Source organism: Equus asinus, chromosome 26, assembly GCF_041296235.1.
Source record: "Equus asinus isolate D_3611 breed Donkey chromosome 26, EquAss-T2T_v2, whole genome shotgun sequence".
In the NCBI taxonomy this organism is placed as follows: Eukaryota; Metazoa; Chordata; class Mammalia; order Perissodactyla; family Equidae; genus Equus; species Equus asinus.
In genome coordinates this window covers 31,589,102-31,611,518 of record NC_091815.1, presented here as the reverse complement: position 1 = coordinate 31,611,518, position 22,417 = coordinate 31,589,102, and the positions used below count along the sequence as shown (strand labels likewise).

Below are 22,417 nucleotides of genomic sequence, written 5' to 3'. Positions count from 1 at the left end.
CCTGAAGGAGATAGCGGCCAGCAGGGTCTCACCCTCTGTGTCCTTACGGAGGAGGCTGTGGGGAGTCGCTCAAGCCCCCCTTCCCCCAGACCGTGTTCTCAGGAAGCCGAGGAGAACTAGTCGTTGACGTAAACCAGCCATACGCACTGCCATGTCGCGTCAGGCCGCGCGGGGGACCTAGTGGCATCTGCCCAGGGTGAGGGGGGGCGGACAGATGGTGTCTAGAACCTGGAGCCAGAGGCCACGGGTGGCCCTGACAGGAGACTGGGAGCAAGTGGGGACAGTGGGACGAGGTGGCAGCCGTCTCCCCTGTGGCTCCAGTTTCACCTGCCGAGAAGGTTGGACTGGAGCCAGTTTCTGAGTCTGCCCATCCGGCCCCGCCTCTTATCAGCCCGTGACTGCTGGGCAACGTCGGGAGGGGCCCCGGGCAGGTGTCCCTGAGCCCCAGGCACAGAGAGGGCTGAGTCTGTGGTCTCCACTCACCGGCACCCAGAGCCAGGCCTGCCCTGGGTGGGGCACGTCGGAGCCCTGGGCTGGGAGTCTGAGCTCAGCGCCGGCTTGGCCTCCAATCTCACCGCCCTGTCCCTGCCTCCGTTTCCCACCCATCAAATGGGCGTGATGATAACACGACCTCCCGGGTGGTGGTGGGCGTTAACGAGACAGCGCTTCCAGCAGTGCGCACACGGAGTCGCTCCGTGAAGGTCAGCAGCCACCTGCCAGGCTCGGCGCTGGGTGCCCGAGCTCACTGGCTCTTTGCAGCAGCCCACGGGGGAGGGGTTCCTGAGAGGAGAAACTGAGGTGCAGAGAGGAGAGAGGCGGAGATGTCCCCAGCAGGCAGTGTGGGCCCAGGAGGGCTGGTGGCGGATGTGGTGGCCACTCACCCCTCCCTGCTCCTCTCTGCTCTTTCTCAGGTGACACTGGGAACTGGTACTCGAGTGACGAGGACGAAGGTGGGAGCAGCGTCACCTCCATCCTTAAGACCCTGAGGCAGCAGACGTCTAGCCGCCCCCAGGCGTCGGTGGGAGAGCTGAGCAGCAGCGGGCTGGGGGACCCCCGCCTTCAGAAGGGACACCCCCCAGGAGGCCGGCTGGCTGACCCCCGCCTCAGCCGGGACCCGAGACTCACCCGCCACGCCGAGGCTTCCAGTGGTTCGGGCCCAGGCGACACAGGGCCCTCCGACCCTCGGCTGGCACGCTCCCTGCCCACCTCCAAGCCTGAAGGCGGCCTTCATTCCAGCCCTGTAGGCCCCAGCAGCTGCAAGGGGTCTGGACCACCCCCTGCAGACGAGGAGGAAGGGGAGCGGGCCTTGAGGGAGAAGGCCGTGAACATTCCCCTGGACCCCCTCCCCGGACACCCGCTCCGGGACCCGAGGTCGCAGCTGCAGCAGTTCAGCCACATCAAGAAGGATGTGACCCTGAGCAAGCCGAGCTTTGCCCGCACTGTGCTCTGGAACCCTGAGGACCTCATCCCCCTGCCCATCCCCAAGCAGGACTCGGTGCCCCCCGTCCCCGCCGCCCTGCAGTCCATGCCTGCCCTGGATCCCAGGCTGCACCGCGCCGCCGCCCCGGGACCCCCCAACCCCCGGCAGCGCCCGGGCGCCTCCACGGACCCCGGCACATCCGGCTCCAACCTGCCTGACTTTGAGCTCCTCTCTCGAATTCTCAAGACTGTCAACGCCACCGGCCCCTCAGCGGCCCCCTGCCCCAGCGACAAGCCCAGTGACCCCCGGGTGCGGAAGGCCCCCGCCGACCCTCGGCTGCAGAAACCAGCAGACTCTGCTGCCTCCTCCCGGGCTGCCAAGCCTGGTCCCACCGAAGCGCCCTCTCCTTCTGGCAGCCCCAGCGGGGAGTCCTCGCCCCCGGCCACCGCGCCCTATGACCCCCGTGTGCTGGCAGCCGGCGGGCTGGGCCAGGGCAGTGGGAGCGGGCAGAGCAGCGTGCTGAGTGGCATCAGCCTCTACGACCCCAGGACTCCCAACGCAGGGGGCAAAGCCTCGGAGCCGGCCGCCGACTCGGGCGCCCAGCCCAAGGGCACTGAGGGCAATGGCAAGAGCTCGGCCGCCAAGGCCAAGGAGCCGCCGTTCGTCCGCAAGTCGGCCCTGGAACAGCCCGAATTGGGGAAGGCCAGCGCAGACGGGGGGGCGGCCACGGCCACGGACAGATACAACAGCTACAACCGGCCCCGGCCCAAGGCCGCCGCGGCCCCCGCCGCCACGGGCACCCCGCCGCCCGAGGGCGCCCCACCGCAGCCCGGCGTGCACAACCTGCCCGTGCCCACGCTCTTCGGGACCGTGAAGCAGGCGCCCAAGACAGGCTCCGGGAGCCCGTTTGCTGGCAACAGCCCAGCGCGGGAGGGCGAGCAGGATGCAGGGTCCCTGAAAGATGTTTTTAAAGGCTTCGACCCCACTGCCTCGCCCTTCTGCCAGTAGTGTTCAGCGGGAGTCAGCACTCCTGGCACCGCCCTTCCCAGGGGTATAGTAAGGGCAGCCGCCAGAGCTGGGGGCTTGGGGGGAGGGGAGGGGTCTGGGCGTTCTTTCTTTTATTTTTACCGGTTTTTCTTTCTCTCTCTCTCTTTTTTTTCCTTTTTCTTTTTTTTTCCCCCCCACGTAGTCCTTTCGTTGACACATATAAATTGTATATAACCATCCTCGGTTCTGGTCAGTGCGCGGGGCTCCGGGCTGCCGCCAAGATCGCCTCCTCGTGCATGTGAACAGTCGTGAGGCCCTGGGCCTCGGCCCCAGCTGGCACTCCGCCTGGCCGGCCGATTTTCAGGGACTCCCTGAAAGCTGGGGCCCCGGTCTGGCAGCTGGGGGTCTGGTGGGCTTTCTGGGCAAGGCTTGGCCCCTCCTCCTTCCCCCGCCCCCCAAGGACAAAGGGAACCGTTGAGAAAGCCTGCTGAACACTGCTGGGCCGTGTTGCACGAGTGCGGGGAGATGGAACCAAGACAGTGGGCAGGACTCGCACGGAGCGGGTCCAGACGCTTCTCGAAGCCCATCGCCTGCAGTGCGCAGGCCGTGATGAGCAGCTTCGGGGGCTGGTGGAGGCAGGAGAGTAGCAGAGAAAGAGGAAGAGAGCCCTGGGGAGCTGCCCGGCTGGAAGACGCGGAGCCCTTTCCCACTGCTGCCTTGTCTGGATTCGCACATGGGCCTCCCGCCTCCTCCGTCCAGAGTTCATGTTGAAACCCACACCCTCTGGCCGCAGCGGAAGGCTCCAGGGCCACACGGACCGGGCGGCGGCCTCCAGACCACGTGTTCTCTGTCAGTATTAGCTCCTGTCCTGTCGCGGCCACGCCCTCCTCCCCTAGGGCCGGGGTCTGTCCTGGCCCTCAGACATCAGGGTGCCCAGTGTGCCGGCCCCGGCCGCTGTGGGGACAGCTCAAGGATCCGCCGTGTGGCCGCTCTGCCAGGCTCCCTCTGTCAGGAGCCCTGGGTGGGTCTTCGCAAAGTGTTTCTGCTCTCTTTGCACCTCCTTGGCCATATCTTTAGGGCCTGTGGTTTTGGTGTGTGGGTTTTTTTCTCACAAGCCGACAGGGGCACGGGTTCAGAGGTGTGTCACAGTGTAGGGGATGTGGACACTTCCAGAAAGAGGGCCTGAGGAAAAGGTGGCGACTAGCTGGGGCAGGGTCGGGGGCTGCTGGGCCCTCTCCAGGAAAGGGACCGGGACCCCCGCTGCAGGTGAGGGGTGCGGAGCTGGAAGTCTGCATCCTGCTCCCCTTATTCTGCTGAGCTGGGGAGAGAGGAGAGACATCTGGGCTCCCCCCGCCGCCCCCAGGACCCTGTGAGGTCCGGCCTGTCCACAGAGCTCCAGAGGAGGCCCACCCCAAGTGTGTGGCTGTACCAGGCTCCCTGCTGGCCACCGTCTGCCTTTTTCTGGTCCCAGCGCCTTGCTTAAGGCCCCGTCTCTTCCTTGCGGCTCAGCCAAGGGTTCCCCACTCACCTCCTCGGGGTGAGGGCTGAACGAGATTCCTGTTGCAAACACCTCGCCTGGAAAAAAGATAGTTGTCGAGTTTGGGGCCGTAGCGGGTGCGGGGGAGGCAACCCAGCAGCCACAGACAGGCTCCGCGCCCACAATCAGGTGGGTTTGGTTTGTCCTTGCGTCTTTGCATCTTTTTTGTTTCGTTTTTATGAACAATCATTAGCGAGATTTTCCTTCAGCCGCCAGTGTCGGCCTTGAAGCAGGGGCCGCAGCCCTTGGTGTTTGTAAAGTGAGTTAGACGAACACAGTGTGGCTGTGTTTTCCTCCCCCCCCCGAACCCCTTGAGAATTTTCTTTTGTAAAAGCAAAATTAAATACTTTTTTTAAACCGAAATCTGTGGATGAAATAGAAGCTGGAACCCTCCTCTTGGAATACTCAGCCTAAGAACCTCATGGGACTGTGAACTCACCCGAAATTTTCATTTTGCCATCAGGCCGAGCTTTTAAAGAAAAATTGTTCTCTAACCAGGATTGTAACAAAAGTGTAAATACTATTTCAGAGTTGAAAGTTGACGGTGCAAATATGTATATAACGTATGTATTTTTACAATGATCGTCGCATGACTGTCCCGCCCCCTTTTTGTACTCCATATCTGTCTTCCAGAAACGTCACCTGACCTTTCTCCTGTGGTCTCTTAATCCAATAATTGTATTACTGCCATTAAAGGATGCAGTTATTTTAAAAAGCCTGCAGGTCTCGTCCCTCCGTGCTGACCCCACCACCCCTTGCCCCAGGAATAACAAGGAGGGTGGGAGGTGGCCCGGTGAAGTGGGGGTGATACCTGGATCTGTCCTCTCGGTGGCCGGCCCCAGGGTGACATTCATGACGCTGCTCTGGGACTGCCTGCCCGCAGCCTCAGCCTGCCTTGGCTGTTGGCATCCCCCGGTTCCTGTATCGGCGATGACAGGCTGGCCCACGTGGGCACCGTCCTGCCCCCACACGGCTCAAGGACGAGGCCAGTGACGAACACAGGACGCCTAGGCTGGCTTCTGGGGATGAGAAGGAACGGGGGCCCAGACAAGCATAGACTGGACGTTCGTGTCCCCTCAGAGTCCCTGTGTGGAACCCATTCCCACAGGGCGACAGTGTTAGGAGGCGGGGCCTCTGGGCGGCAATTCGGTCAGGAGGATGGAGCCCTCCTGAATGTGATTAGTGCTATTATAAGGGAGGCCTTCCCCTCAGAGTCCCCCTGCCCCTCCACACGAGAGGACACAGCTGGAAGACGGCAGCCTGTGATCCAGGAGTCAGACCCTCCGCAGCCTCCATCTGCTGCTGCCGCGATCTTGGACTCGTAGCCTCCAGAACTGTGGCCTTTGGTTAGAGCTGCCCAGATGGACGGACTCCGCCGCCGCCCGCTTGTCTTCTCTGAGGAAGCCACACTCGGTGAGGGGGCGAAGGTCGAGCAGGACTTGGCCGGAGTGTAGCCATGTCCCCTGTGGACTTACTTTGCCTTCTGTGTTTCAGCGGGCCTCTATTAGCGTTCCGTGGCCGCCTTATAATGATACCAATTTAATGGCTTAAATTTATCTTGCAGTTCTGGAGGTCCGAAGTGTGACATGGGTCTCCCTGGGCTAAAAGCACGTGTCGCCAGGGCTGCGTTCCTTTCTGGAAGAACAGGAAGATCCTGTTTCCTTTCCTCCTCCAGCTTCTAGAGGCCACCCACATTCGTTGGCTTGTGGCCCCTTCCTCCATCTTCAAAGCCAGCAATGTCATCTCTCTGGGAAAGACTCTGCCTTAAATGCCAGTGGGATTGGATGGGTCATCCGGGATCACCTCCCCATCTCGAGATCTGCAGTCACATGCGCAGAGTCCCTCTGGCCAGGTAAACTATGCTTTCACAGGTTCTGGGCATTAAAACACGGGCAGCTTTGGGGGGCCACTCTGCTCTTTAATTGGGATCCCCGAATATTTCTCAGAGAAGGCCTCTCAATGCCTGTACGTCGGTAGCTGGCCTCAGCAGGTAAGTTGTAGGTTTATGTCAAAAATGCAAAGTGCGATCTTGGAATTTCTTCGAATTCATCCACGGTGAATAAGAATGATTTCACCTGTAACTCAGAACTCCTGCTCAGCTGGCGTAGGCAGCCAGGAGCCCGTCGTCTGGGGGAAGAATGTCAGCAGGGCAGTAGTCCCAGGGTCGGTAAAGCCGGAGGGAGCTGCAGCCTCGCCCAGGCCCAGGCCGGCTCCACTCTGCCGGTCCAGGCCGGCTCCACTCTGCCGGTCCAGGCACCTGGGAGCTCCCCTCACCATTGCAAGATGGCCGGAGCGGCTTCCAGCCTTCGCCTCCTTGCCCAGCCAAGGGCAGAAGCAGAAGGGAAACTGTTCTGTATCTCCTCATGAGCAAGGAGACACTTCCAGAAGCCCCTCAGCAGACTTCCTTTCAGGTCTCGCCATGTGGCCCTCCCTACCCTGGTCCCCAGCAAGAGGGGAACAGAAGTCTCATGCTTAGTTCTAGGACTAATCAGAGATCCAGCATCCTGGGGCCGATCACGAGGCCACTTGGAGGGTGAACACGCAAACCCCCGTGGGGCTCGGCCAGGGGAGGAGGGTGCAGGGGTGGGTAGCCATGGCAATGGGGCAGCCATCATGCAGGCCGGCGGGCGGGGCAGGCACCGCATTCTGTGGTTGCCGTCTGGAGCCAGCAGAGATGAGCTGCCGGCTGGGGCGAGGCCTGTTCGGGGAAAGAACACGGCACCTGGAGCTGGGGAGGCTGGCAGGTCCTGGAGAGCCGTGTCACAGATCCAGGCAGGGAAGAGCTTGAAGAGTTTGTGTTCAAGTCGGGGAGTGACCAGGTCATCAGACTGCGGAGCCTTCCCTCTGGAGGGGGGCATGTAGAAGATGGATTGACCAGGGCAAGACGGGGGCAGGGAGCTGGTGAGATGACGAAGCAAGAGGAGCAGATGGATGGGGGCTTAGGGCATAGAGCAGATGGGACCTGGTAACCTGGTTAGATGCCGCCGTGACAGAGGCAAAGGGTCAGGATGTCTGAGGCAGCCGGGAGGGTAGCTGAGACAGCACATGGGTGCGGGAGATGGGGTCCAGGAAAGGGCTGAGTGCAGCTTTGGACCTGGAGCCCTGGGTGGCAGGCTGAGGGGGACCCCGATAGAGCTGGTCCTTAAAGCTGCGGGAAGGGGTGACGTCACTCAGGAAGCCCATGGAGCCCCGAGGAGCATCACTGTTAGAGGAAGGAATGGAGGCTGAGACAGGACTGCAGTGGTCGGCGGGCAGCAGCGGGTGAGTGAGGCCGAGAGCCGTGTCCAAGATTTCCGGGAGGTTGGCACTGGCCGCCACTGCCGGGTGTTCCTCAGGCGCCTGCCCTGACCCCCCACCTCGTTCTGGGTGTGCACAGCTCTCCCTATTGCTTCATCATACCTTCAGCCACCTGCCTATCCTCCTATCCACCCACCCATCATGTTTTTGGATGCATTTCAAAGTAAGTTCCAGACATCGTAACACATCCCCCGAATCCTGCAGCATGTGTATCATTCACCAGAGTTCAGTATTTATTTACATTCCTTTTTTTTTTTTGATGGACCTTCCATATCGTGAAATGCACAAATCTTACACAGACACTCACTGAGTTTTGAGAACCGCGTCCATCTATGTAACCCAAACCCCGGTCAACATAGAGAACAGAAGGTTCCCGGGTGTCCCCCTTCCTGGTCAGTCCCTGCCCTCGCCCACCCCTGGCAACCACTCCTGATCGTTTCCTTCTCAAATGACTTCTGCACGCATGCCGGCGCAGGTACCAGCAGTTCACGCCTCTCACCGCGTGTGGCGCTCCAGCGGCTGGATGAACCACAGACGTCGTTCACGTGCCTGCTGAGGGACGTTTGTGCCATCTCCACTTCAGGGTATTATGAATAAAGCTGCTATACATATTTGTGTGTAGGTGGCAGTGTGAACACAGATGTTCTCTGGGGTAAGTACCGGGGAGTGAAATTGCTAGGTCATAGGGCAGAGGAGTGTTAGCTTATAAGAAACTGCCAGGGCTGGCCCGGTGGTGCAGTGGTTAGCTCTGCACGTTCTGCTTCGGTGGCCCAGGGTTTGCCGGTTTGGATCCCGGGTGCGGACATGGTACCCCTTGGCAAGCCATGCTGTGGTAGGCGTCCCATGTATAAAGTAGAGGAAGATGGGCATGGATGTTAGCTCAGGGCCAGTCTTCCTCAGCAAAAAAGGAGGAGGATTGGCAGCAGTTAGCTCAGGGCTAATCTTCCTCAAAAAGAAAAAAAGAAAAAACAACTGCCAAATGGTCTTCCACATTGGTTGTATCATTTTACATCCCCTTACATTCCCACCAGCTGTGCCGGAGAGTTCCATTTGCTCTACATCTTTGCCAGCCCTTTATTTTAGCATATCTGTTTAGAATATATTTAATATTAATATATTTAATTGAGGTGAAACTCACAACATAAAATTAACCATTTTAAAACGAACGGTTCCGTACCATGTAGTCCATTCACAATGTTGTGCAACCATCATCTCTGTCTAGTTCCGAAAGGTTTTCATCACCCCAAAAAGAACCCCAACCCATTCATTATTAAGCATGACAGTTGAAAAGACCCCTTTTCCAAATATGACCATAGTCACAGCTTGGGGGGTTAGGACGTGCACAAATACATTTGGGGACCACCATTCACCCCCCTACCCTGCTCTTTCAGTGGATTCCGGGGATGGGGACAGAGAAGGCTGCAATGACTTCCTCGGAAGGTGGTCCTCGAATGTGTGTGCCACAATTGTTACTAATAAGATATTTCTCACCTAGCAATCGAATCTTCTGGAAGTCTCTTAGAAGTCATTTTCCTGAGAATCAGTGGGTCATCCCTTACCCATAAGAGAGCTTCCACGCCAAGCTCAGACACGACCCTTAAATAATACCCCTGGGAACACTTCCTGGATGTTTGCAAAAGACCCGCCCAGGCGGCCATGAGCTGCTTTCCCTCAAAACAGCATTCGCCACGCCTTGAGCCTGGCGAGGATCTCTTAACAATACTATGAAACAGCTAAGATTTGGAGACTGTCAATTGTGTCAGCAAGGATGGGCGAGGTGATGCTGCAGAGAAACACGCTCCCAAATCTCAGTGGCTCGTTCACGGGTCCGCGGGGGGTTCTGCCCATCCGTCACTGAGGGACCCAGGCTGACTGAGGCCCCGTCCCTGGACCGACTTAGCAGCGGTGAGGGCAGGTGGAGAAGAGCCCACTAGCTCTCCTAAATGCTTCCTTCCGAAAGCCACGGACTTCACTTGGGCTGTGTTTGCTTAGCTAAAGCGAGTCACAGGGCCGGCGGAGCTCGAAGGGGTGGGGAGGTGCAATTCTACCGCGTGGCCAGGAGGCGGCGAGCTGGCGCTGCTTGCAGACCAGCGCTAACGTCTCCCCATCGGCCCTCGCCAGCTCTCCCGGGCATCCCTCACTGTTGGAGAGGCCTCGCCGGGGGCCGTGTTGCCAGCTGAGGAAGCCTGGCGGCCTGGAGAGGGTGTCCCTGGTAGACCTCCCACTGCGGGGAGCATCATCCGCCCGAGGCCTCCGCGTCTGCGCCCTGAAATCCACCGCCGGGTGGGCGCGGAGGCCACGCCCCCCAGGCTGCTCCAGCCAATGAGTGAGCGCGGCGGGGGGAGGACCAGGGATGGAGGGGAGAGAGCCACCTGGTGTCTCTTCTGAAAACGCTAATCCTATGGGATCCGGGCCCCACCCTATGACCTCCTTTAATGTTGATTACCTCTTTAAAGGCCCCTCTCCGGATACACTGAGGATTGGGGCTTCGATGTAGGAATCCGGGGGACACAACTCAGTCATAGCGCCCACCCTGCCCCATCGCGCTGGCTCCCCCATAGTCTATTTGAAAAGCAAAAGGCTTCTACACATTCTTTCTTTTTTTTTTAGATTTGTTTTCATTGAGGTTGTGATAGTTTGCAACCTTGTGAAATTTCAGGTGTACATTATTACTTGTCAGTCGTGTCGTAGGTGCCCCCCTTCACCCTTTGTGCCCACCCCGGCTTTCCCCTGGTAACCACTAATCTGTTCTCTTTGTCCATGTGTTTAACTTCCATGTATGAGTGGAGTCATACAGAGTTTGTCCTTCTCTATCTGGCTTATTTCACTTAACATGATACCCTCGAGGTCCATCCATGTTGTTGCAAATGGGATGATTTTATCCTTTTTTATGGCTGAGTAGTATTCCATTGTGTATATATACCTCATCTTCTTTATCCATTCATCTGTTGATGGGCACTTGGGTTGCTTCCACGCCTTGGCTATTGTAAATAATGCTGCAATGAACATAGGGGAGCATGGGTCTCTTTGAATTGCTTACTTCAAGCTCTCTGGATAGATATCCAGTAGCGGGACAGCTGGGTCATACGGTATTTCTATTTTTAATATTTTGAGGAATCTCCATACTGGTTTCCACAGTGGCTGTACCAGTTTGCATTCCCACCAGCAGTGGATGAGGGTTCCCTTTTCTCCACAACCTCTCCAACGTTTGTTATTTTTTTTACACATTCTTTCTTATTTCTTCTGGTAGTTACACTATGTCTCTTGAAATATGTCAACTTGAGGTGTTTCTCGTCGGCTTCCTGCTCCCTTCCCTCTCCCTTGCTTTCAGGCTGTTCTTGTGACGTTAAGTTCTGTGACACCTCAGTCTCTGTGTCTTATTCTCTCAACTGGCGCCACCCATTAGAATATTCCAAGCAGCCAGCCAGGTGGCATAGCATTTAAGTTCATGCACTCTGCTTCAGTGGCCCAGGGTCTGCAGGTTTAGATCCTGGGTGTGGACCTACACACTGCTCATCAAGCCATGCTGTGGTGGCCTCCCGCATACAAAACAGAGGAAGACTGGCACAGATGTTAGCTCAGCAATAATCTTCCTCAAGCAAAAAATAAAGAAGAGGAAGATTGGCAACGAATATTAGCTCAGGGGCAATCTTCCTCACCAAAAAAAAAATAAATAAATAAGTAAAAATCCGAGATTCTAGAAATGTTCTCTCTTGGAGCCGTCCAATATGGCAGCCACTAGCCACATGTGGCCACTGAGCCCTTGAAGTGTGCTGAGTGCAACTGAGGCACTGATTTTAATTTTTGGTTCATGTAAGTTTAAATTTAAGTAGTGCCAGGTGCCCAGTGGCTGCCATATTGGACAGCACATCTCTAAGCCCTAGACGCAGCTCTGGGCCACCCACCTGTTAAAATAGTAACAGTTACAAATCACTTCATTGTCTTCTCTCTCCAGATGCCCACCTCCTGGCAACTATATTCATTGTCCAGCTTGATAACTGCATCCGTTTCCTGTTGCTACTGTAACAAATTACCACAAATTTAGTGTCTTAAAAACCAAGCAGGAGTGGCCCGGTGGCGCAGTGGTTAAGTGCCCACATTCCGCTTCTCGGCGGCCCAGGATTCGCCAGTTCGGATCCCGGGTGCGGACATGGCACTGCTTGGCAAGCCATGCTGTGGTAGGCGTCCCACATATAAAGTAGAGGAAGATGGGCACAGATGTTAGCTTAGGGCCAGTCTTCCTCAGCAAAAAGAGGAGGATTGGCAGCAGATGTTAGCTCAGGGCTAATCTTCCTCAAAAAAAAAAAAAAAAAACCCAAGCAAATTTATTCTCTTATAGTTTTGAATATCAGAAGCCTAAAATCAAGCTGTTGGAAGGGCTGTGTTCTTTCTAGAGGGTTCAGGAGAGAAATACTTTCTTTGCCTTTTCCAGCTTCTAGAGTCCGCCGGCAACGCTTGGCTTGTGGCGCCTTCCCCACGTCCCTCTGTCTCTTGCTTCTGTCGCCGCATCTCCAGCTATTCACTGGTCCTCCCGCCTCCCTTTTCTAAGAATCCTTACATCCACATCCCAATTCCCAGAACCTGCGAGCGCCCCATTATATGGCAAACAGGGCTTTGCAGATGTGATGCAGTGGAGCATCTGGAGACGGGGAGAGGACCCGGCTTCCTCCGAGGGGGCCCCGTGTAACCCCAGGGTCCTCGGAAGAGGGAGGCAGGAGACCCAGTGGCAGGAGTGATGCCAGAAGCAGAGGCTGGAGTGATGCGAGGAAGGGGCGATGAGCTGAGGAGGGCAGGCGGCCTCTAGCAGCTGCAAGAAGCAAGAAACCAGCTTCTCCCCTCAAGACTCCAGAAGCAGAGCAGCCGGGCTGACCCCTTTTTTAGACTTCCAATCCTAGAACTGTAAGGAAACTGATGTGCGTTGTTTTAAGCCACGAGCTTGGTGGTAACTTATTACAACGACAACAGGAAACCAATCCACAGACTGGACTGCCCCGTGGGGTTGGAGGTCGGGGAGAGGCTTACTGTGGGTAATGGCTGGGGAGGGGGCTCCAGGGGTCCCCTGGGGACTGCTCGTGTTTGCTTCTCAACCTGGGGGCTGGTGACGTGGGGTGTGATGAAACCTTCATTGAGCTGAATACTGTGTACTTCTCTGGATGTGTGTGACTCTTTAATAAAAAGTTAAAGAAGAGGGGCCAGCCCGGTGGCTTAGTGGTTAGGTTTGCGAGCTCTGCTTCGGCAGCCTGGGGTTCACGGATATGGATGCCAGGTGTGGACATAGCCCTGTTTATCAAGCCACGCTGTGGTGGCATCTCACATACAAAATAGAGGAAGATTGACACAGATGTTAGCTCAGGGCCAATCTTCCTCACCAAAAAAAGAAAAAAAGAAAAAGAAATCCTAGCCCTAATGGAGCCTCCTGGGAAGCCACAGGGCTGGCCCCATCTCTAAAATTTCCCATCTGGTCAGGACCAAGGGTTCAGGCTTGGGATGTCCTGAGCAGAGAGTGGAGGTGGACATCCTAGGTCCCTCTGGCCCAGCTTCACTCTGAGGAAGGAAGGCCATTGAATGGGGGTGACCAGTCCCCCAGGGGAATCATCCTCAGGCACATGATCCTCTGTGAAGGAAGGAATTTAGCCCTTCCCAAAGGGAGGGCGGCCGTTGCCCCCGGCTCCTGGGACGTAACTGAGCCCGTGGCATGTCCAGCCTGATAAGAGCGTCTTGGTTCCCCTGGAGGCCTTGGGCCAGCCGGAGAGTAACAATGTGACTTGGAGTGGGGGCTTGGGGTCACATGACATCCACTGACCTCTGGAAGGGCTGGAGACTGAGGTCACCCACGTAGACAGCCAATCAAGTTGATGTGACTGACCCCCCAGTAAAGACTCTGGGCCCCGGGGCTGGGGGAGCGCCCCTGGTCGGCTGCACTCCGTGCATGTTGTCACACATCGTTGCTGGGAGATGTCAGCTCTGCCCACGGCCCCGCAGGGAGAGGACGGCTGGAACCTCGAGGTCTGCAAGGCCCCTGGCCCCCCGCCTGAGCACCTCTCGCCTTGCCGATGGTAATCTGGCCCCCGTCCTTGTAACAAAGAGCGACCGGGAGGGCAATGGCTTTGAGCGAATTCCGTGAGTCCTTCTAGCAAATTATCAAAACTCACGGTGGGGGGCCGGCCCGGTGGCGCAGTGGTTAAGGTCGCATGTTCTGCTTTGGCAGCCCGGGGTTCACTGGTTCGGATCCTGGATGCGGACATGGCACCCCTTGGCACGCCATGCTGTGGTAGGCGTCCCACATATAAAGTAGAGGAAGATGGGCACGGACATCAGCTCAGGGCTAGTCTTCCACAACAAACAAAATAAAAAGAAGAAGAAGAAGAGAGGATGCTTGGCAACAGGTGTTAGCTCAGGGCTAATCTTCCTCACCAAAAAACAAAAAAAAGAAAAAAGGAATCTCAGAACCAGAGTCACAAGAGGAAGATGGGGTCGCCCAGAGATTGCTGTGCCGCTGAAGTAGGAACCAGGCTCCTGAGCAGGCGACCCTCCCTCAGGGTGCCACCAGAAGCCGGTGGGGAAAGTCGTCTTGCTCCCACTGCCTACCGACTGCCGGAAACTCGGAGGAAACCAGCTGGCGAGGGGACGGAGAAGCGCAGTTTGCAGGCCTCGAGCCCGAGGAGGTCGGGAGGGCGGCGAGGGTGGGCCTGAGACGCCCGGCCTGTGCCTTTCGAGCCCCAGGCGGCTGCTGGCTGCGAGCGGCTCTAGGAAGCTTCTGCTCGTGGCTTCTCACACTCGGAGGGGCCCCAGCCCTGCCCCGTGGTGTCCTCAGAGTCACAGCCCGACTGTCAAGGGGCGTCTGCGAGGAGGACGTGGGATGAGCTGAGAGAGGAGAAGGCGGGGGAGCAGACCCCTTCCTGGCAAGCTCTGCCTCTGCCTGGGCCCCCCCCTCGCGTCCCCAGGGAGCCCCGGGAATCTGAAGAGCGGGCTCTGAGCCTTTCCCTGGAGGGGGCTCCGAATCCCCCTTTCCTTTCCCACAAACTCACTTTATCCAGACTGTTGCTTCTCCCGCACCCCAAGGATGATCCGATGTGTCTTCATGAAAGACCATGCTAAGACCAATAGCCAGCTCCAAGCCAGCCGTCATGTAAATGCTAAGCCCACCCACCACATCTTGTGGGAGAGGCACCCAAGAGAGCCTGGAGAGGGGAGTGGATGGATGAGTGTCCAGGAAAGACCCTGCTCTCCGGGCTCCTGCCAGGTGTATAGGACACAGGGTTGCCCTGTATGGTTGTGCAGGTTTCACACTGCACAAGGACATCACGCCTAAAGGGGTGCCATTCACATCGTAATCATTGTAGCTTTATGGACTGATGATGACGATTTTCTAGCAGGTGGCAGAAAATTGTCTTGTTCTAACCAAATCAGTAGAGTAGGATAATTTTCAGATATGTGGAGACACTAAAGGATAGTCTTGATCCTTGTGTGGTCTGGGGGCCAGGGAAGAGGGAGGGAAAGGAGGAGACTATGTGAGGGGACCCCCAAGAGTCACAGAGGGAGGGAGGGGCTGGCGGCCTGAGAGGGTAGATGTGAGGTCTGAGAAGGGGGAGGTGAGGGGTAGGTGGGGGTCAGAGGGGCAGGGGAAACAGGGCCCCATCTAGAGCCTTTTGCGCCTGTCCATTTCATCTCCTTGTGCCCCTTACTCCACGGCTTGGTCACCAAAAGTGGGCAGAAGGTCTGTAAGTCATAAGATGAAGAAGTTCTGGCATCGAACGCACGGGGACTCGAGTCAACAACACTCTATCGTGGACCTGGGAGCTGCTTCCAGAGTGGATCTTAAATGTTTTCACCGCACACACACCAAAAACAGCGACCACGTGAGGCGGCGGGTGGTAACCGAGGTTGCCACCGTCATCGAGTCACAATATGGACCGACATGGAGTCCCCGCAGTGTCCGTCTCTGTCTCCACCTTCCACAATGTTCTATGTCAAGGACGTCTCAGTAAGGCTGGGGGAAAAAACCCAAATGACGTTTCTTTTCTCCGCCCCCCCCCCCCCCCCCCCCGGTTATGAAAGCAATCTTCATGGTAAAATCTCTTGGAAATCTCCCATTCCCTGAAAAAGCAGGAGGCAGAAAATAGTACCCAGCATGCCCCGAGCCAAGATATTCAGATTATTGTCCCAGGAGACCCTGTTCTCATCCATGAGCCCTCCTCTTCCCCGGCTTCTCCCCTTCACTTTCTGGAGCGCGTCCTTGAAGTCGTTTCTACAAGGAGAGACTGCGTGGACGTGGGAGGATGTAAGGCTGACTGGCGCTCAGACGGCTCCTATTCAAGGTTGACGAAATTCCAGAGCCTGGTCCGAGAAGGCCCCGTCTCCAGAAGTAGCACGAAGGATATCGGAACCGGAGGAAGCCACTGCCTCCCTCCTCGCCACAGAGACGGAAGCCGGATGTCCGTGTGGGTCGCAAACTCGTTCCAAGGATCTGATGGGATAAAATGTTCATCTGAGAAGCCTCGTCGAGCTTTCCATCTTGTCTCTTGTGCCGTGTGTAGTCACGTGTCAATAGTCAGAAAAGTTGTCAACTTGTCCTATTTCCTTCCTTTTTTCTTTCTTTCTTTCTTTTTTTTTTTTTGCTGAGGAAGATTTGCCCTGAGCTAACATCTGCTGCCAATCTTCCTCTTTTTGTATGCAGGTCGCTGCCACAACATGGCTGCTGACAGATGAGTGGGGTAGGTGTGTGCCTGAGAGCCAAACCCAGGCTGCCGAAGTGGAGCTCACTGAACTTAACCACTAGGCCACCAGGACTGGCCCATTGTCTGGTTTCTTAATAGAACTCTGTCCTTGGAAGCATAATCTGAATGAAGTGGCCTTGTCAAACTCCCAACATTTTAGGAATTGTTGCCACACCCTTTGAAAATATCCTCCAAAATAAATGTGTGATTTTTCTTTTTTTGGTGAGGAAGATTGGCCCTGAGCTAACATCTGTTGCCAATCTTCCTCTTTTTTTTTTCTCCCCAAAGCCCCAGCATATAGTTGTATATCCTAGCTGTAGGTCCTTCTAGTTCTTCTGCGTGGGATGCCGCCACAGCTCGGCTTGATGAACGGTGCTAGATCCACACCCAGGATACAAACTGGCAAACTCCGGGCTGCCAAAGTGGAGTGCGCAAACTTAACCGCTATGCCACGGGGGTGGCCCCTGTCACTTTGATTACCATAACAACCTGGTGCCCCGGGCAGGATGCTGGAATCGGATGAGTTCAGGTGTCTCCATCAAACCCCAAGACGGTGCTGGCCCACAACTCCTCCTCAAGTTCAGCAAAAAAAATACCAGGCAAGTGTTCGGCTAGATTTACTATTGAACCGACAAATCGAGCGTCGTCTCGTTTAATCCAGGACATCCTGAAGCCTCCCCACGTTTAGGGGAATTCCTCGTCTGGGCAGCCTTGGCCCTGAAGGAGACTTGGCTCCCACTTCAAACACTGACAACCACATCTTTACTTTCCCACGCCCCTGGCATGTGAGCTGGGCTTGGCCAATCAGATGCTTCCCTGCGGGAATTTGATGGCGGCGCTGAGAAGCAGGAACAGAGAGAGGGGAGTCTGTCTGGGTGGTGCTGGGTCAGACATACAGCTTAGTGGTGGAGTGGTTAGCTCCGGAAAGGGGATTTGAGCTGTGGTCTTCCTTGATTCTCCAGCCTTCCTGCGACTCTGAAGACTTCCCAATATCTTTCCAGTAAGCTAATTTTCTGTTTGAATTAGTCAGCATTAACAGGGATGCCATGTACAGTTGGAAAGGTTGTAGACTGCTCAAAAGCAATTGCGTGGGCAAGTGTGGATAGAAATCCGGCTTCTGTTAGGCTCAGCAAGCCCTGTGCCCTCACATGGGGCTGTGTCTACCTGGAGGGACCCTGCTCCTCTGGGTCCTCAGGAAGGTGAGGAAGAATATACTGTGGGCAGGGCCTGGAGAGAATGTGTCGTCTCCTCCTCCTGATGGCTCCTCCTGATGGTCCCACCTTCTCACTGCAGACCCTCCCCAGGGTCAGGCGACCTGTTACAAGAGAAGAAGCCTGGAAACAAACAATAGACTCTAATTCTGGCTCAGAAATTTGAGGGGGAGCCTGGAGAACAAGGTTTAGAAAATGGGCCGGCCCCACGGGGACCAGGGGGCAGGAGCCCTTGTCAGGGGGCCTCAGGGAAGGCCACATCCAGGTTGGGGAGGCGGAGGTGCCCGTCTGGCCTGGGTGCCGGGGTGACGGGGTGAGCAGACCTCTGACCTCTGACCCTCCCGCTTCCCACCAGGACTCATGCAGCCGAGTGCAGGCCGGACACAGCCAGCGGCTCAGAAACTGGGCGCCTCCGCAGAGCTCACCCAGGGTGCTCGGGGCGGCTGGCCCTGCCATGGCCCCCGACTCTTTCCCTCTTTCTCTGGCCTCATGGTTCTCACCTCCCAACGACCACGCTTTCTCGCTCCTATAATCCGCCCACTTCCAGCCCGGCCTGTCAGAATTGCCTTGGGAATTTTTACCACGTGCCATTGCTGTGCTCGCTTTAGAGTCGATTATCGGGCTGTGCCTTCTTGTTTATGTAGGTGCCAGATCTCAGGACACACACAGAGTGAAAAATGTCTATCCACGTAATTCCCCACATTAATGTACCGAAGGAGTAAAAATACATCACTGTGCTCTGCACCCAGGATTCGAACTGGCAAACCCTGGGCCACGAAAGCGCAACATGCGCACTTAACTGCTGTGCCACCGGGCCAGCTCTGGAAGTTTCTTTCTTTCTTTTTATTTTTGAGGAAGATTAGCCCTGAGCTAACATCTGCTGCCAATCCTCCTCTTTTTGCTGAGGAAGACTGGCCCTGAGCTAACATCCGTGCTCATCTTCCTCTACTTTATATGTGGGACGCCTACCACAGCATGGCTTGCCAAGTGGTGCCATGTCTGCACCCAGGATGTGAACCGGTGAACCCCGGGCCGCTGAAGCAGAACGTGTGCACTTAACCGCTGCGCCACCAGGCCAGCCCTGGAAGTTTCTTCTTTAAAACATAAAATTAGGGGCTGCCACATGGTGGAGTGGTTAAGTTCGCGTGCTCCACTTCGGTGGCCCAGGGTTTGCAGGTTCAGATCCTAGGCGCGGACATGGCACCGCTCATCAGGCCATGCTGAGGCAGCGTCCCACATGCCACAACTAGAAGGACCCACAACTAAAATATACAACTATGTACTGGGGGGATTTGGGGAGAAAAAGCAAAAAGATAAAAGAAGAAGATTGGCAACAGTTGTTGGCTCAGGTGCCAATCTTTAAATAAATAAATAAAATGGAAAATTTGAAATACGATTATGGCCTGAGGTAGGGGTGGGGGGAACAGGAAGATCAGCACAGATGTTAGCAGAGGGTGAATCTTCCTCAGCAAAAAAATTTTAAAAAGTTCTGACACAAAAGCCAATCATTTATTTCTCTGGTTCATTGTTGGGTCTGAAGTTGCTGGAATAGTCAGTGACATCTGGTCAACTCCTGATAAAAATATATTTTTTCAGGGACTGGCCCAGTGGTGTAGTGGTTAAAGTTCACTCTTTCCACTTTGACGGCCTGGGTTTCACTGGTTTGGATCCTGGGTGTGGGTCTACACACTGCTGTGTACAAGCCATGCTGTGGTGGCATCCCACATACAAAATAGAGGAAGATGGGCACGGATATTAGTTCAGCAACAATCTTCCTCAGCAAAAAAAAAAAAAAGTATTCAAAAAATTTTTTTGATTGAGATATACTTGACGTATAACATTGTGTAAGTTTAAGGTGTACAACATGAAGATTTGATACACATTGATATCTCTATGTATATGTACACAATTATATATTGCAATATGATTACCACCGAAACACTGGCTGACACCTCCATCACGTCACATTAATTATTGCCTCTTTTTTGTGGTGAATGAAAATATATTGATTGTCAAAGAATGTCAATGCCGGGTTCCTCCCTCCCGTCCCCAGACACTGACTGCGCTGGTCTGGGGTGGGGGCTGGAGCATTAACATTTTTTTAAAGCTCCCAGACATTCGTATTAGAGCCCCTGATCTAATCACGTGCAGACACAACCGGTTGGTGTTAAGATCTGCCTCTTTAAGAGGGGTTTGTTTTCTCTGCCCTGACCCTTTCTGGCATTCGGGTTCTTTTTCCCTCCTCTCTCAGCAGCCTAAACCATTTGACCAGCCAGGAATGCAAAAAATGTGTCTCGAATGTTTTCAGTTCCCGTTTAATCCCATTTAATGCTCAGCATTCGTTGCCAGCAGGCAGGCTGTCTGGTACGTCCGTTCGAATTCCCTCCCCACGTTTAACCCCCTCCAACCCACCTCCACCTCCCGCTCCACAAAGTCCGAGCTCTTCCCAGCAGGAGATGAAGGAGCGGACATCAAGGGGGGCCCGGGCCAGGGAAGGGGTTCGGCGGGGGGGGCCGTCACTAGACGCTGGTTGACAACATCCTCTGGCTGCTAAGTCCGTTTTCCACCGAGGAGTCAGCACCGTATTTTAAAGACATATGTCAGACCATGCTGCTCTCCCACCGGCTCCCATCACACTTACAGTGGGTGTGGGTCCATCACTGCGGCCCACAAGACCCCAAACACGCCCCCGCCTCTCCCCTCCTGGGGGCCTTCCTCTCCTCTCACTCTCCCCATCGCTCGCTCTGCTCCAACCACGCTGGCCTCCTGGCGGTTCCTCCAGTGTGTCAAGCACACTCCAGTCTCAGGGCCTTTGTACCTGCTACCCCCTCTTCCCGAAGCCCTCCCCCCCTCCCCTCACGGCTGACTGCCTCTTGTCACTCAGATTGCTATTCACACATTCTCAAAACCTAGCGGCTTGAGACAATAAATACGTGTTATCGCACGTAGTTTCTCTGGGTTAAGAATCCCATGGGAGCAGTTTAGCTGGTGGTTCTGGGTGGTTCTGGCTCGGGATCTCTCCTGAGGTCTGGGCGGGGGCTGCAGTCATCTGAAGACCTGACAGGGGCCAGAGGGCCCACATCCAAGGACCTTCATTCGTGTGGCCGGGAAAGGCGCTGGCTGTTGGCGGGGGGCCTCAGTTCCTCTCCGGGTGGACCTCTCCACAAGGCCGCTTGAGTGTCCTGCCAACGTGGCAGCCGGCTTCCCACAGAGAAGGAGATCCAAGAGACCAAGGCGGAAGTCCTAATGTCTCTTATGACCCAGGCTTGGAAGTCACCCTCTGCCACTTCCACAATATTCTGTTGGTCACACAGACCAGTCATGACGGGATGTGGGAGGAGCCCTTGCAAAGTGTGAAGACCGCTGGGGTCACCTTAGAGGTTGGCTGCCACACTCTCTTATCCTTCCACCTCATCGCCTTGATTGAATCTCTTCATGGGATTTTATGCTGCCTGAAATTACATTAATTATTCCTTTGTCCCCCTCCTCCAATAGTGTCATGTCCACAGGCACTGGAATACATCATTTTCTTTGTTTTGTTCACTGCTGTATCCTTAGTGTCTCAGAGTTTGGTCCACTGTAGATATTCAATAAATATTTACTGAATTAATAAAGGGAGAACCGATGTTAGGGGGTCAGGAGGCCAATCTGCGGGCTTGTTTCAGCTGTCCAGCTGAAAAGATAACCAGGGTTTGGATTAGGGGAGGAATGGAGAGAAATAGAGAGCTGTTGACGGGGTCACCCATCCTTTTGCAAGTTTCCTGTCTCTCCCTGATATAACCCATCCTCCAGAGGGAGGCAGAGTGACCTTCTTAACAGAGAAGTTGAACATTGCCTACCCCTCATAAACCCTCCATAGCTCCCTAGTGCACAGGATCAACAGTTCAAAGTGACCCAGGGACTAAACACACTGATCCTGGAGAGTCAAGATTATCAGTGCCTGGCTCTGGTTGGGGTTAGAGTGGGCAGAGAGATGCTTTTCTGGATTCAAAAGATCTCTACACACTCTAGGGCATCTCAGAAAATATGATTGTCACAGCTGCTTACAGGTAAGCAAGGAAAGCAGCCCATGACGGTAAATAATTGGCATTTATTTTATTGTTTATATTCAGTCTCCTACACTCAAGATTTCTTGGGCCCCAGATTCTTTTTGTGGGGCTCTGAATCCTCTTTACCTGACTCACCCCTACTCATAGTTCAGGTTTCATCTCAGACACCCCCTTGCTGACCCCACATCCTGGCTGGGTGAGGTGTCCTCTCTGGGCTCCTCTAGTCCCCTGGACGTTCCCTAGAATTTACTTATTTTGCATATTTCTTGCTTATTTTCTGCCTGTCCCTCTAGAATGTAAGCTCCAAGGGAGCAATGTGTTTTCCAATCCATGAACATGGTATACATTTCCATTTATGGAGATCTTCTTTAATGTGCTTCAGCAGTATTTTGTCATTTTTAGTAAAGAAATCTTGCACGTCTTTTGTAAAATTTATTCCTAAGTATTTTTGTTTTTGATGCTATTGTAAAGGGAATTATTTTAAATCTCATTTCACAATTGTTTCCTCCTAGGATATAACCATAAAATTGGTCTTTGTATATCCATCTGGTATCCTGCCTCCTTGCTAAATTTATTTATTAGTTTTAGTAGTTATTTTGATTGCTTAGAATTTTCTACTGGAACAATCACATTCCGTGCAAATATGGACAGTTTTCCTTCTTCTATCTGATCTTGATGACTTTTATTTCTTTTTCTTGCTTTATTGTGCTAGCTAGGACCTCTGAGACAATACTGGTTAGAAGTGGTGAGAGTGGAAATCCTTGCTTTGCTTCCAGTCTTAGGGGGAAAGCGGTCAATACTTCACCACTAAGAATGAGGCTAGCTGTAGGTTTTTTGAGGATGCCCTTTATTGAAATGAGGAAGTTCAGGGCAGAGAATTTTGTCTGTTTTCTGTACTGATTTGTACCAAATATGTAGCATAGTGCAGTCAGAGAGCAAGCGGTCAGTAAATACTTGTTGAATGAATGAGTTTAAGCTGCATGGCACGGTGGCTAGTAACATGGCATTGGACTTGTCTAATTAGCTCTGTGATTTAGAGGAACTAATTTAACGTCTCTTTTCTTTCTCCTTTGTAAAACTGGGGATAATGATGACACATATCACATAGGCGTATTTTGGATTTAATGACCATCCGTGTAAAGTAAGAGTACAGTGTCTGACCCATGGTTAGGGCTCAATAAACATTAGCTTTTACTGCC

General features: G+C 54.5%; 1 protein-coding gene across 1 annotated transcript in view; it reads left to right on the top strand.

The window, feature by feature from the left end:
- ZC3H4 (zinc finger CCCH-type containing 4) overlaps positions 1 to 4,499 on the top strand; it is a 41,357-nt gene extending 36,858 nt beyond the window's left edge. Inside the window, exon 15 of the mRNA XM_070498287.1 lies at positions 912 to 4,499. Coding sequence (XP_070354388.1) covers positions 912 to 2,428 — 1,517 coding nt within the window. The 3' untranslated portion in view covers positions 2,429 to 4,499. The remainder of the gene's footprint in view (positions 1 to 911) is intronic.
- Positions 4,500 to 22,417: the final 17,918 nt, after the last annotated feature.